Raw genomic sequence first — 15,126 nt, 5'->3', positions numbered from 1 at the left:
TGAACGTGAGGCTACCGTGCACATTCAGATTCGTGCAACATTTGACTGCTGTCCGACGGGGTAAAGTGGCCCTTGACACGCACGCGAAATGTCGCTTAACAGGGGGCAAAGGTGATAATTACAGGAAGTCTCTTGTTCTGAGTCCCCTTTAAACTGTCCCCTGTTTGAGAGAAAATGACGTGGGAAAGATGCTATTAGATTTTGTCTTAGTTCTTGACCCCGACTTTGAAGAAAAGACCAAATAGCTCGACCCTAGAACCCTGGATTAGTCCACAGTCCTCCGCCCGCCCCACCCTCTGCGCATGCGGCAGGCGCCCCTGCCGATTGGCTGCTGGGATGATTGGGCGCCGGGGCGTTCCACGCGCTGTGATTGGTCCGCAGGAACGTCTCGGGGCGCGCGCGGGAGCGAGCTTTCAAAGTTGACCACAGCCGAGGCGAGCCGGTTCCTGGGCGGTAATGGCGCTGCAGGGCCTGGAGAGTGGCCTGCAGCCCTGGTGCCCGCTGGATCTCAGCCCAGGTGAGGAGACGAGGTCTCGAGTCTCGGGGAGGCCGGGCTGTGGTGCTTTGCGCCTGCTGTGCTCCCAGCTCCGGCCTGGGAGGGAGGGGGGAGGGGGAGGGCGCTCGGCTCTCAATTAGATCTGGGGTCTTCGGGTACCTGCGCTTCAGGATACGGGGAGACAGGTTCCGAGGGGGGCTCCACGCCGTAAAGGGGCGTTTTGAAAAGAACTTATGTTGCAGAAGGCTTTAGTTCCTCTGTTTTCTCGGCCTTGCCCTTCTGCAAATCCTCATGGACAACCTGAGCTGTTTTTGCGGGTTTTTCTTTTTAATTCCCTCGGAATAGCGTTAGTTTATAGCATGATGTAGGTTTCAGGTGTGTTAAATAGTAAACGCGTGCATTTTAAAGGTCTGATGGGCCTTGTTGAGCCACTCACGAGTCAGATAGCATCCCATGCAGCAGGTAAACGAGAAGTCTGGAAAGGTGTACCAAATGAAAAATTTCTATAGGCAGAAAGAGGGCAGGTGAATTTTCAGGCCGAGGTAACATATCTGTGGAAATGGAATGGGGAATAGATAAAGGTCTTCCGGCAGATTATCGGCAGAATGGGGAAAGTTAATTCATTGGTACTGACCAGAAAATTCCATACTCACTGGGGGAAGTTGCAATCAGATTAGGTATTGTCTTGGTGGGCTTGCATTAGCACCTCCAGTTGGGGGGCCCTTTTTTTTTTAAACAGGCTGCAGCATCATGTATATTCACCCCCTTCGCCCCCTTCCCCTCTGGCCACCACCGTTTTGTTCTCCTTAGCTAAGGGTTTTGGTTTGTTTATTTTTTAACTTGCAGGTGTACAGCTTTATATTTTGACTTCGGTGTATACATTATGATCACCAAAAGTCTAGTTTCCATCCTCTGCTGTTCAGTTGACCCCCTTTATTGGTCTTACCTCTCATGTACCTTCTCTGGTAATCACCATTCAGTCAGAATTGAAAGTTTTTGTTTTGTTCTTTATCTTCTACATAGGCGTAAAATCATCTGATATTTGTCTTTATCTTTATGGCTGTCACTTAGCTTTATCCCCTCAGGGTCTGTCTCTGTTGTTGCATATATATATCCATTGTGGATATATTCCAGGTTGTTACCATATCTTGGCTATTATGACTAATGCTACAGTGAACATAGGGGTACATATGTTTTTGAATTATTGTTTACATATTCTTTGGATAAATATCCAAAGTGGAAATTGCTGACCTAGATGGTATTTCAATTCTTAATTTTTTTGAAAACTGTCCATATTGTTTTCCATGGTGCCTGTACCAATTTACATTCTCACCAACAGTGCACAGGGTTCCCTTTTCTCCACAGCCTCACAATACCTGTTAGTTTTTCATAGCCGTTCTAACTATATGGCTGTGAGATATCTTGTGGTTTTGATTTGCATTTCCCTAATGATAAGTGATGATGAGCATCTTTTCATGTGTCGGCCATCTCTGTGTCCTCTTAAATATTTCTATTCTTGTGGCTTTAAGTAGCACATCTATTTTCAGCCAGACTTAGTTTTGACCCTCACAATGATTGGCTCAACTGGGTGTCACATAGGCACCCCAAACATCACCAGAGTTCACAGAGTCACCAGCCAATCCACGAACCTGAGTTGTGAGTGAGACTTTCCTCTTTCTTTCATGCTCACAACTTCCCCTTGTCTCTCCTCATACACACCCTGCTCCGTTTTTCTGATGCTACTGTCTAGGTGCAGCCCCTCATTATAGCCAACCTACACAATTGCAGGAGTATCCTGGATGCTTTTTTTCTTTTTTTTTTAATTAATTTTTTTTTCTCACTTAGGAGATGTGAAACATTTCACATTTATAATTTTCATTATGTTTAATACAAAGTAATATTACACAAAGTTTCACGCTGGCTGCTTAGTGATGCTAATGCTTCCAGGCCACCCCCCCACACCTCTACCAGGATCACTTTTGAAAACAAATGTAACTATGAGTCAAATGTTTAGACCTTTAATGTTTCTCCTTTGTTTCCTAATCAAGTGACCTGTCAAGTGTTTAAACCTTTATTGTTTCCCCTTTGTTTCCTAAATATGTGGCACAATCTCTGCCAACAGAGAATCTCAACATTCACTGCAGTTTTTCCCAACAGCATATGCTTTAGAGTCTGATACAAGAAATGGGCTATTGGCTCTACTGTCTCAGTGGGCAAGTTGCTTAACTTTACTAAGCCTTAGTTTCCTTATTTGTCAAATGGGAATTATATCTACTTCTTGGGGCTTTTGTTAAGATTAACTTAGTACCTGGCACATGGTAACTGCTGCATAAATAAAAGTAACTTGCCCATCAAAATCAAACTCAGTGCTATACCTACTTTGTTCTTTTCTGAACAGGTTGTAGTTTCTTCCCCTTTGTGCTTTGTTGTGACATTCTCTCTGTATGGATCCACTTGTCTTTCTTTCTGTGCTAAAGACCCATGTTTAGAAGAAGACTCATCCTTCCACCAACCCTACTAACAGTAGGGTAACTATTGTAAGAAAAGCCAAAGTATGGAGAGAGATGCCTTGGCTACAATCTGTAATGGATATTGAAAATAGGCACAATTGTATTTTTCATATTTTATTTAAGGCAGCATATTTTAAACCTATGGAACAAATACTATGGAAAGCTACTTAAGGTGCAGAGTAAAATGCCCTCTTTCAGGGTCAAGTTAAGTGACAAATGATGATGGACAAATTGTCTTGGGGGACTAGATCTAGTCACTGCAAAGCTTTTCTTTTTTTTAAATTAATTTATTTATACAAGAACTGGGGTACAGGCCAGATTTGTGGGAGGGTGAGAGGATTCACCAGAGACAGAGCGGGGAACAGAACAGACAGACTGAGGAAATACACTGCTGAGGGGAGCAGCGGACGTGACAAGAGAGGTCTGCTGTGCCATGTGGGACCCTCACCAGCTGGCCAGGATCGAACCAGAGCTGCGGAGGCTGCGGACAGCTTCACAGCACTACATTCAATGGCCTGCACCACCAGGGGAGGCCCCACTGCAAAGTTTTTCAAGTAAAATGCTTAGAACTATGAAAGATTGAGGCCTGCTATCTCTGGGTTTTCGTTATTCATATCCTGCCCAACTTTTACAAATCAGTAGTGAACAAATAGTTCAAGACAGTTAATTTGAAGTAGCACCCTATTAGTATGTCTGAGATGGCCACATTTTGCATCCACTCCTAATGTTAGGTTTTAAGGAATACCAACAAAAACAATGAAAAAAATTAGTTTGTTTGGAACATATTAGCGGGTTTTTGGGAGTTGAGAGATTGGCAAAGAATCCAGTGAAGATGCTGCATTAAAGTCACATTCTCTTAACATGCATTCTTTAGATTATTTCTTTTTTCATGTATTTCTTTTACCGTGAATCTGTCTTGTCTACTTCAAACTTCTTGGGGAAATTGTGTCCTTTTTTTTTTTTTTTTTAACACATTCAGTGACTCAGTAAAGTGCTAGGTGCTTTATTTACATTTATTAAATAATTTTCACAAAGGGACATATGAGGCAATCTTTGATGAACCGCTTTACTTCTCTAAAGAATGTATGAGAAAGCTAATCATTGAGTGTTTTGAAGTGTCATTCCCCAAAACTGTTATATCTAAAATGTGTTTTTATATTTTTAGAATGACCAACATAATAACAGTTGGCATGTATTGTTTTAAAAAAAGATGTTCTTTACCTTTTCTGCTTTCCTTTAATTATGTCACATCTGTACTGTATAGCTAAATGTGGTATTAAGTTTTCCTGAATGCACCTACAGTCTGGAGACCACTGGTTTATTATTTGTTGAGAACATTTACTGATTTAATTTCATTTCCCCACTAGAATGGGTGGACACAGTGTGGGAACTGGATTTCACAGAGACTGAACCTTTGGACCCCAACATCGAAGCAGATATCATAGAAACTGGATTGGATGCATTCACAAAACTCTATGAAAGTCTTTTCCCCTATGCTACTGAAGAACATGGAACCACAGAGGTAAAAAAAAAAATTTTAAATGAAGCTTGCCATCTTCAGGTAGAAAATGAAAATCATTAGAAGTAGAAAATGAAAATCAGAAGTAGAAAATGAAAATCATTAGATCCTAGAGATAGCCTTTTTAGTATTCACTTCATAAGGAGAATGATTAGAGTAGCATAGAGAATGTGATTCATTCGTTGGAATAGCCTCATAGCTTTCCTTCAAAAGGCTGAAGGTAGAAATCTATGGGCGGGGGATGGTGGCTTTACCAGCCCGGACCACTTTTTACAACAAATTAAAAATAAAAGGGTCAAAATAAGGAAACCAGATAAGTCAAATATGAAAAGAAGACAAGGAACATGCATAAACAATTCAGGCTACCTTAACTTTAAAATAATCTGATATTATACTAAAAATATGATGAATTGAATTATGAATGAAACAAAAAGTTACTTTAAATATTAATCTACCTAGGGTGCTTATCAGTCATTTACTACTTTATAAAAACTAGGATTGGGAATAAACAAAAACTCTTTAGATATTAACATCTCAAAAAATTTAACAAAATAATTTCAGTTACAGGTTTCATATAACTTCAGAAATTAAATCATCTCATTAAACATTCATAAAACATAGTGCTAAGTACTGCACTAAGCACCTTAGAAGATAAAGTGATGGTTTACATATAGAACCTTTCCTACATCAAGGATCCTTCCAATGAGGAAAAGTAGAAAAGTAAGCTCTGGCTGTCAGAGGGCCCCCACCCCAATTTCAGCATTTCACTGGCCAAAGCAATCCCCAGACCATATCCAAATGTAGGGCCACCATGATCTAGGGGGGAACTTGAAATATTTGGTGAACTGCAGTGTTTGCTATTGCTCTAAGAGAGATATAGAAGCCGTCTAATAGGGTAGTGGAAAAGGAAGCATGGTTGAATTGGGAAGGTTCCAGAAAGATAGTAGTTGGAGGCAAGTCTTCACAAATGGATAGAATGTTGACTGGCAGAAATTAGAATTATAAGGCAGTCCTAGGGAAGGAACAACACAATGGGAACATGCAGAAATGCTGAGTGAATTGTGAGAAGTGCAATAGTATACAGAATTTTAAGAATGCCTGGTGGAACACAGGACTGCAAATTAGACTGAGCATAGACCATGCACAGCTTAAATAGGATTCTCCAACTATGGGGCTCAAACTTGGAGTGTTTACTGTGTATAAGGCTCAGCTCTAGGCATCATACATATAGTAAGTCATTGATCCTCACAACCACCCTGTGCAGAAAGGGTTCTAGGAGCATTAGACTAAGTAATAGGAATAGATCTGTGAGTAATAGCATGTCCCAAATAGATCTGTTATGGTGTAGTCTGGAGTTCTGGTCATGGGTATTGGGAAAAAGTTACAAAGGAAGGATATTTGTTGAAGTAGAATTAGTAATGATTTGTGTGTGAACTTAGCCATTACCAAGGCTGCAAGATATGGTGGGAAGTGCTACATTGGCTGGGTATAGGGGACTAGAGAAGGGAATTTGTCAAACATCACAAAATTTCAAAGCTAGGAGATGGAGGATATTGTTGGCTAAGGTAAGGAATTAAGGGAGAAAGAGCAAAGTCAAATGGAAAAATTATGAGTTTGGTTTTAGGCTTTTGAAAGTGAAATTCTGTTAGGAAATCCTCAAGGAGATATAATCGGTTGTTGCAAACGTGAATAAGAAGAACAAAAGAGAAGTTAGGGTCAACAAAATAGAATGGAGACCCTGGAATCAAGGCAGTAGGTGAAGTGCAGTGACGTGTGAGATTAGTGAGGGAATGAAGGCACAAGGCAGAAACTGAGAGAGGTGGGGAGGGAAACCTGAGGAGAAACAGCAGAAGTGTGGGCGGTGCTTATGTGAAGACTAGAAGTGACCTCATTAGCAAATGCTGTAGAGGTGATGGGTAGGCAGAGAGGTCTTTATGGTCCCTTGTAACCTCCACAGTCCTTGTTGAAGTGAGTGGAGCAGAACTGCAAAGTGGTGTTGAGGAATGAGCATGCAATTGATAACAAGGTAGTAGATTATTTTTTTCCAGAAATTCCCTGGTAAATAAGAGGAGAGTGCTGAGAAGTTTTTTTTTTTTTTTTTTAATTTATTTTTTTTTAAAATAATAAATTTTATTTTTATATTCCCCATACAATTGCAGCCCCCCCCATTCTGACCCCAATCCCTCCCCTCCCGCCCCCGCCCCCCTAAAAGTGTCTCTGGTTCATAGTTTTTTTGTTGATTTTGATTTTCACTTTCTTATAGTTATTCATTTTCCTGGTCCCTTATTTAAGTTTTCTAGATTCCTGCTATGAGTGAGACCATCCGGTATTTTTCTTTTTCTTTTTGGCTTATTTCGCTGAGCATGATCCCTTCCAGCGCCATCCATGTTGCTGCAAATTGCATGTGTTTATCTTTTTTGAATGCTGAGTAATATTCCATGGTATATATGTACCACATCTTCTTGATCCAGTCATCTATTTTTGGGCATTTGGGTTGTTTCCAAAGCTTAGCTATTGTAAACAGTGCTGCTATAAACATAGGGGTGCAGGTGTTTGGAATTGATGTTTCTGTGTCCTTTGGGTAAATACCTAGGAGTGGAATTGCTGGATCATATGGAAGCTCTATGTTTAGTAGGTCCAGAAATCTCCACACGAGTGCTGAGAAGTTTTAAATGCTCTCTTCTGTAAGGTGGCATATGCTAAGCAGCGTGGCTAAGCCAAAGCATTATTCACCATTTCCTGGTATGCAGGAAAGTTTGATTTCTTATACTTGTGTGGGCCTATTTTTTTGAGGTACTCCAGGATAAACCTTATTTACTTGCCCCACTGTTTGGTTTATAGAAAGAATTTATTCATGTGTTTAATAAGCAAAAACATGGAATGATAAAATTAATAAATTTGTGGTTTATATTTCTAGGGTTTATTTCCTTATCACCTAGGCTACTTGTAAAATCTACTGAGGGAGAAACATTCAGGTATTTCCTTTTCTGTTCCCATTGCACAGAGAACATTTAGGTGTAAATAAAATTGCTCTCATTTCCTCAGTTAGTAATTACAATGATAAATGGATTTGGGTGCATTGATATAGATGGAGGTGTACGTTGTCTGAGTTCTCACTATATAGCCTGTCCCAAATGTCTTTAGTGTAATTTTTAGCTGTAATAATTTCAGAAATACCTGTTTCAAACTTACCAACATTTTTTTTGAAAGTTTAATTATTTAAAGTTCTTAATACTTATTTACCTTTGGAATTTTAATTTTTTTATTTCTGTCCCTTAGAAGGTGGCAAACATTTATAATTAAGATCCAGAGTGGTGTAGTCCTTTTTTTAATAAGACACTAAATACTTGTAAAAATCAAGTGACAGGAGATTTTTCCATTTTTCTTATTTACTGACTTTTGTCATTTACCCCCTCCCTCCAGAGCATTTGGGCCTTCTTCATTGAGAACAATATTTCTCACAATGCACTGGTGGCACTGTTCTACCACTTTGTACAAATAGTCCATAAGAAAAATGTCAGCATGCAGTATCGAGAATATGGCCTTCATGCTGCTGGGCTTTATTTTCTGCTACTAGAAGTACCAGGTATGTATATTTTACATGACAGGACAAATCTTTGTGATTTTTAATTTTCCTATGTTGGTTTGAGCTCTTGCACTTAGTTTCCTCACTTATAAAATGGGGCAGTAAGTGTATGAAGTACATGGCATACCATATGTTTGCGAAATGTCTTTCTCTTTCCTTTAAATGTTTTGTTTTCTCATAGTCATTATTCAGATGACTTAAGGGGTGAGCCTGGAGGAGGAATGTTTCCAAGCTATGAGAGCTCTAATTTTATCCACCCCTCTAGTATAAAATTCTAAGATTGCCCTCTTTTCTCACTCTCTGTCCAGATTGGGAAAATCTGCTGTAGGGAGTCATTGTGTCATATCTCCTATGTCGATGTGGAAGAATGGTTTAAAACCAATCTAGTCGTTCAAGAAAGCATGAAAATAGCTAGTAATACTTGACAGTGGAAGGAGTCTGCTGGTGAGCATTGCTCCACTTCCTTTCTTATCGGAACACTTACATGACTCTGCCTCCTGTAAGGAACGCAGGAGTCCCTTCCCAAACCCAAGGCAAGTCCCTTCCCCAAACCCAGATGACAGTAACAGCTGGAGCACCCTGAGTTCATATGGAAAAGAAAATCACAGGATTAGTCAGCTTGGCTGCTTGTCATTGTTTATATAAATGCGTTTGTAATAAATTTGAAGGATTTATTCCACATAGTTTGGGAATTGGTAAAGAGATCTATAAAGCCTTGAACATTGGTTTGTACTATTGCTATTGCTGCCATAATGACATTTAAAAGTACTTAGCTAAGCAGTGTCTCAGTTATAACCGGACTCTCACAGGAAAGTGGTAGTATTAAGAGTCTTGTGCTACCCACTGAGCTAACCAGACATTTTAAAGTGGTAGTTCTAGAAACCCAGTTTTATTCTTTCCTTGTTAGCAAAAGTTCCTTCTGATTAACGTTGAGATTCATGCCAGAGTGAAAAAGAGGTGGGTGTTACTAATTATATAGCCACTTGCAGATTTCCAGCAAGTAATATCCTTGCCAGTTACCTTCTGTTTTTAAATGTTTCTGGGCTTCTGGTTAGGTTGCTATTGATACTTAAAATCCAGTCACAGTATGCTTTTTTCCAAGATTGTTTTGGTTATTCTGGGTCCCTTGCATTTTCATGCATATTTTAGGATTTGCATGTCGATTTCTGCACCAAAAGAAAAAGAAAAAGAAAAAGACTGCTGAGATTTTGATCTGGATTGTATCGAATCTATCGATCAGTCTGGGGAGTGTGGCCATCTTAACAATATAAAATTTTCCCATCTGTGAAAACAGGGTGTCTTTTCATTTATTTAGGTCCTTAATTTGTTTCAGTGATCTTTTGCAGTTATTAGTATATACCTCTTGCACTTCCTTAATTGAATGTATTCATAAATACTCTTTTTTTAGTGAAATTGTTTTCTTACTCATTTTCAGATTTTTTTCTGGTAGCATGTAGAAGTAATTGGTTTTTTCTTATTTATTGACCTTGTCCTCTGCAACCTTCTGAACTCATTTATTGGTTCTAGTAGCATTCACTATTTATAAGATAATGTTAACGATGAATAGTTGAATAACAGTTTTACTTTTTTCGTTCTAATCTGGATGCCTTTTATTTATTTTTCTTGCCTACTTGACTAGTTAGGACCTCCAATACAATGTTAACTAGAAGTTGGGGTTTGAGAACCTTGTCTTGTTCCTGATCTCAGGAGGAACTGTGGCATTCAGTCTTTTGCTCTTAAGCATACTGATCACTAGGGGTATTTTGAGGATGGCCTTTATCACATTATTATTCCTTATTTGTCCAGTGTTTTCTTATGGAGAGTGTTGGATTTTGTCTTTGATTGTGTGGTATATTCTAATAATATATGTTACATTGGTAACCAGTTTTGCATGGCTTTCTGTCATATTGTATGGCCCTTCTATGTTGCTAGTTTCATAAAAATCTCTGTTGTAGATTTTTGTGTCTTATATTTATAGGGGTATGCTTTTATATTTATAGGGGATAAATAAGTTGGGTAATGTTTTCACTTCTATATTTTAAGACCCTTGTGAAGAATTGGTTTTCTTTCTTTAAACTTGGTGGGATTTATCATCTGGGCCTGGAATTTTCTTTGAAGTTTTTTGTTTGTAGAATCTAGTTAGTAATTTATATTTCTCCCCTTTTTTTTTTTAGCAATCTAGATAGAGGTTTATTAATTTTATTGATCACTTCAAAGAACCCACTTTATATGTAATGTTATAAGTTTTGCTCTGTGTACTGCTTTCTCAAAAATTTTGATCATTTGTTTTCATTATCATTCAGGCCAAAACAGCTTTCTCCTTTTTCTTATGATTTCTTCTTTTACCACTGTGTTATTTAGTGGTCTGTTTAATTTCCAAATACTTAATGACATTCCTGAAACGTCATTGTAATAGATCAGAGCACTTTGTGTGGTTACAGTACTTCTAGATTATTGAGTTTTGAGTTTTGTTTTCTAAGTTTGGCTTTTTCTTTGGGTATTTTTTTTTTTTTTAATTGGCCCAGCACAGGGTCTGATTTGGTGAACCTTTGATTTGCACTTGATTTAAATGTGTATTTTGGTTTACATAGTATTTTGTAGGTAATCAAGCCTAGTTCCTTGCTGAGGTTGTTGAAGTCTTTTATAGCTTGCCTCGTGTTTTGTTTATTTGTTCTATCAATCACTGATAGGGGAGTATTAATCTCTAAATATAATTGTACATTTATCTGTTTTTCCTGTCAGACTTTAAATTTTAAGGTATTTTGAAAGACTGCTTTGTTTAGTACTTTCTTTTCCCAAGGTTTGTTTATAACCTATTTGTGTGTTTATTTATGTTAAAGAGTGTGTTAGACTCCTTGTCATTAGGTCATGCTTTTCATCCACTTTGACAGCCCTTGCCTTTTTATTGGAATTATGTTAAACCACATTTAACATAATCATCAATATAGTTAGGTTTCTGCCATCTTGGTATATTCTTTCCATTTGCTTTTTCCATTTTTCCCTCTTCTTGCCTTTTTTGGGGGAGAGAATTTTTTTTTTTTTTTTTAAGTATCCCATGTTATCTCCTCTTGGCTTTGTATTTATTTATGTGTTTGCTTTTTAAGTACTAGCTTTGGGTGTAGAGTAAATACTTTTAATTGTCAATTTTCAGATAATCTGCCAATTTGTAGATAATGTAAAAATCTTAAATTGTATTTCCTCCTCTTTTTTGTTCTATTGTAGTTACATTTTATTTCCGGTGTAAACCCCAAAATTCATATTAATGTTTTCCTTTAATTATCTTTTAAAGAATTTTTTTGTAATTCAAATTTTGTTTTTATTGTTGCTACTATTGTGTTGGGTTTTTTTTAAAGATTTATTTTATTTATACAAGAGCTGGGATACAGACCAGATGTACAGGAGGGTGAGAGGATTCACCAGAGACAGAACGGGGAACAGAACAGACAGACTGACTGAAAACACTGCTGAGACAGGAGAGGTCTGCCATGCCATGTGGGTATCTCCCAGGCCAGCCAGGAATCTAACTTGCGTTGCAGTGGCAGACAGCTTTACAGCGCTGCGTTCAACCTGTTGTGCCACCGGAGCGGGCTTAAAGAATTTTTTAGAAACAAATCTTTTATACTTGAAAGATATCATCTCCTATAATTTTCCTTCTGCTGAAGAACTTTCTTTAACTTTTGTTGTGCAGTTCTTGCTGACCATCGACAGCCCTTTTGGATTTTAGTAGCAGAACATGTCTTTATTACAGCTACAAGAATGTTTTTGCTGAATGTAGAATTCTAGTTTGGCAGATTTTTTTTTTTTTTTTCAGTGTTTTTAAGGTGTTTGATTGTCTCCCGATTTACATAATTTCTAACAAGAAGTCGGAGGTTCTGGTCATTGTTTCTAGGTGTGGTTTTGAGTGGGCATGGGCTGCTTTAAAGATCTGCTCTGTTACTTTGTTTCAGCAATTAGATTATCAGTGTTTTGGTGTGGTTTCCTTTATGTTGTTCATTGAACTTTTGGAGCCTGGATTTAGTTTTCAAAGAATTTGGAAATTTTTGTCATTATTCAAATATTTTCTTTCCTCCCTCTTTTTCTGGGACTCTAGTTGCTCACGTTAGACTGCTTGATACTCTCCCACAGATTGCTGAGTATTTTTTTTATTTGTTTCTTTCTGTGCTTCTACTGTTTCTTCAAGTTCATTTATCTTTGCATCGTAATGTCTGATGTACTTCGGAGTAGATTAATTCATCCAATGAATATTTCTTGTTCAGGTCAAGAAGTTCCACTTGATTTTAAAAAATTGTTTTCATTTCTCTCTTTGTTCACAGCAGTTCAGTGTGAAATTATTGTATTTGTAATACTTGCTTTAAGGTTCTTATCTGCTGGTTCCATTATCTCTGTTGTTTCTTGGACTGGTACTGTTGACTGATTTTTCTGCTTTATGTGAAGCATGTTTTCCTGCTTCTCAGCATGCCCGGTACTTTTTTATTGGGTACTGGACATTTTAAATGTTAGTTTGTTAAATGTCTTGATTTTGTTGTTTTCCTTTAAATAGTGTTCCAGGTAGGTTTTGATCAGCCACTCTTGGTCAGTTGAGATGATCTCTTGATGCTTGTTTTTAAAGTTTTGTTGAGGGCAGTTGTAGAGTAGCCATTTCTCTAGAGCTGCTTCAGCCCTATATCATGGGTATTTGTTTCTGAGGTCTCTTGATGCTTGTGTGTTTAGCAAGGTCTCCCCACTCTGGCTGGTCATAACCCACACATGTCTCACCGCTGTGTGAGTTCTGGAAATTGTTCATCATTTAGCTCCTTGGAGATTGTTCTTGGCCCACCTGCATGGAGTTTTACACCAGGCATGCCTTGTTTATATTTAGCCCTACACAAATAATGGAACTAGCTGACAGGTTTTAATGTAGCTGCTGCTTCCCTAGTACTGTGCTCCATAAATTCCAGCTGCTTTGTCTCCTGACTCTGATTTCTATGTTCTTGACTTAATTAAGACCACCATGATGTGCTTGACTTTACTGCTTTTCTGCTTCATCCAGAAATTGCCTTAAGCCTTGAAACTATGGCACTTTTAGAGTTTACCTCACCTGTTTTCCTTTTCTTAGGAATTGCATTTTTTATGTGCCTGCTGCTCCATTCTTGAACTGCTTATTTTATAAATTTTTTGTCAGTTTTAGCGTTTGTTTACAGCAGGAGAACAAGTATAAAACTATTTGTTCCCGCAGTACCAAAGTTGAATAGTACTTTTTTGCTAAAGGGACACTTATTCAAACTTATGAGAAGCAAGCTTTGGTTTTTGCTTTTTCGTTGGTTGTTGCAGACTTATTTCAAAGCAGTCAAATCTAACCTACTTAATCTTTGTTCTTAATGACCAGGCAGTGTAGCAAATCAAGTATTCCACCCTGTCATGTTTGACAAATGTATTCAGACTCTAAAGAAGAGCTGGCCTCAGGAATCTAACTTGAATCGGAAAAGAAAGAAAGAACAGCCTAAGAACTCTCAGGCTAATCCAAGAGGTAGTAGAAAAAGAGGGAAACTATCCAGGAAAGAGGATATTGAGGTAAGAAGTAAATGGAATAATAAAGCATATCTGTACCAACACATGATTTTGATTTAAGAATTTAAAATGTGGTTTCAGGACTCATAACTGTAACCAAAAGGCCCTGAAGTATCAACTGCAGTGTGACTTTAAGTTGCCTCTTGGTTTTCATATAGTACTGATAGTATGTTTCTACCTTGCCTTTTTCCAGCCTCCCCATTCTGTTCCTTGGTGTGCTTGGCAACATGCTAGTTGGTATGTTTGCTACATAATCTTATTGTCATCAGAGAAGATGGCTAAATATCCTGAGGGCTAGGTCCATAAAGGCAGAATAGTACAACATTAATTCCAAATTCTTGTATGACTAGGTAGGATGGTAGTGGTTCATTGATGTGAACACTTATAAGAAATACAAGTATTCTCAATGACAGAGTAATATAGAGCTGGAAATTATGTAGCTGTCATCTAGTACAGTGATATGCCATTGTAGTCATGGAGCAGTCAAGGCACCTGGCCAGGGACCTAGCACCTCAGCAACAACCCAGCAACAACATGGAGTTTACTAGACTTTGTTTGAGTAAATAGAAAACCATGGGACAGAGTGTTAATCATTAATACACATTCATCTTTATATTTCTTCATAATCTAGATGGATGAGATTATGGAAGAACAAGAAGATGAAGAGAATATTTGTTTTTCTGCCCGAGACCTTTCTCAAATTCGAAATGCCATATTTCACCTCTTGAAGAATTTTTTAAGGCTTCTGCCCAAGTTTTCCCTGAAAGAAAAACCACAGTGTGTACAGAATTGTATAGAGGTGAGTGACGATTTCTTTGACAACTTGAAAGGGCGTATGCAATGGCTCACAATGAACAGAAAAAATCAGGCCTTTTTTTGATATCTATTTTCCAGGTCTTTGTTGCATTAACTAATTTTGAACCAGTTCTTCATGAATTTCATGCTACGCAAGCCAGGTAAGCCATTAAATTTTCCAGTGCTAGAAAGGAAGTATGATTACTTTTGCTTCAGTGGCAGTGTAAATATCTGCTTATCCTGTCAACAAGGTAGAAATTATTCACTTAAATGTGATTTATAGGGTTAGGGGGTATTCCAAGGAAAATCATATCGATTAACAAATTTTTTGCCTCTTTCTTTAGAAACCTTAACCAAGCAAAATACATTCCAGAACTGGCCTATCATGGATTGTATTTGCTGTGCTCCCCAATTCATGGGGAAGAAAATAAGGTAATGGAGACAAGGATCTAATGTAGTTACTAATTGAATTGAAATCATTGGAATCACATAGTGGAAAAGTATTAGAAGTGTTGGTATGCTGCCATTATCACATACTGTTATTTTCATGACTTTATTTCATTAATATAATAGAAAATATCACCGTTTCTGTTGGTGGCCTTCTCTTTAATACCAAACTTAATTCCAAGTACTTAGTGGACACAGCAAATTATTGTTAGGTTTCAGATATAAA

At 37.9% G+C, this 15,126-nt stretch overlaps 1 protein-coding gene across 1 annotated transcript in view; it reads left to right on the top strand.

Moving 5' to 3' along the window:
* The first annotated feature begins 390 nt into the window (after window positions 1-390).
* NCAPD3 (non-SMC condensin II complex subunit D3) overlaps window positions 391-15,126 on the top strand; it is a 61,880-nt gene continuing 47,144 nt past the window's right edge. The window contains exons 1-7 of the mRNA XM_037505652.2: window positions 391-517; window positions 4,374-4,528; window positions 7,949-8,111; window positions 13,477-13,661; window positions 14,290-14,457; window positions 14,553-14,614; window positions 14,798-14,885. Coding sequence (XP_037361549.1) covers window positions 457-517; window positions 4,374-4,528; window positions 7,949-8,111; window positions 13,477-13,661; window positions 14,290-14,457; window positions 14,553-14,614; window positions 14,798-14,885 — 882 coding nt within the window. The 5' untranslated portion in view covers window positions 391-456. The remainder of the gene's footprint in view (window positions 518-4,373; window positions 4,529-7,948; window positions 8,112-13,476; window positions 13,662-14,289; window positions 14,458-14,552; window positions 14,615-14,797; window positions 14,886-15,126) is intronic.

The sequence above is a fragment of the Talpa occidentalis genome, unplaced genomic scaffold, assembly GCF_014898055.3.
Source record: "Talpa occidentalis isolate TD23 unplaced genomic scaffold, MPIMG_talOcc4v2.1 talOcc4.12, whole genome shotgun sequence".
NCBI classification, from domain to species: Eukaryota; Metazoa; Chordata; class Mammalia; order Eulipotyphla; family Talpidae; genus Talpa; species Talpa occidentalis.
This window is presented reverse-complemented; position numbering and strand designations above follow the sequence as displayed.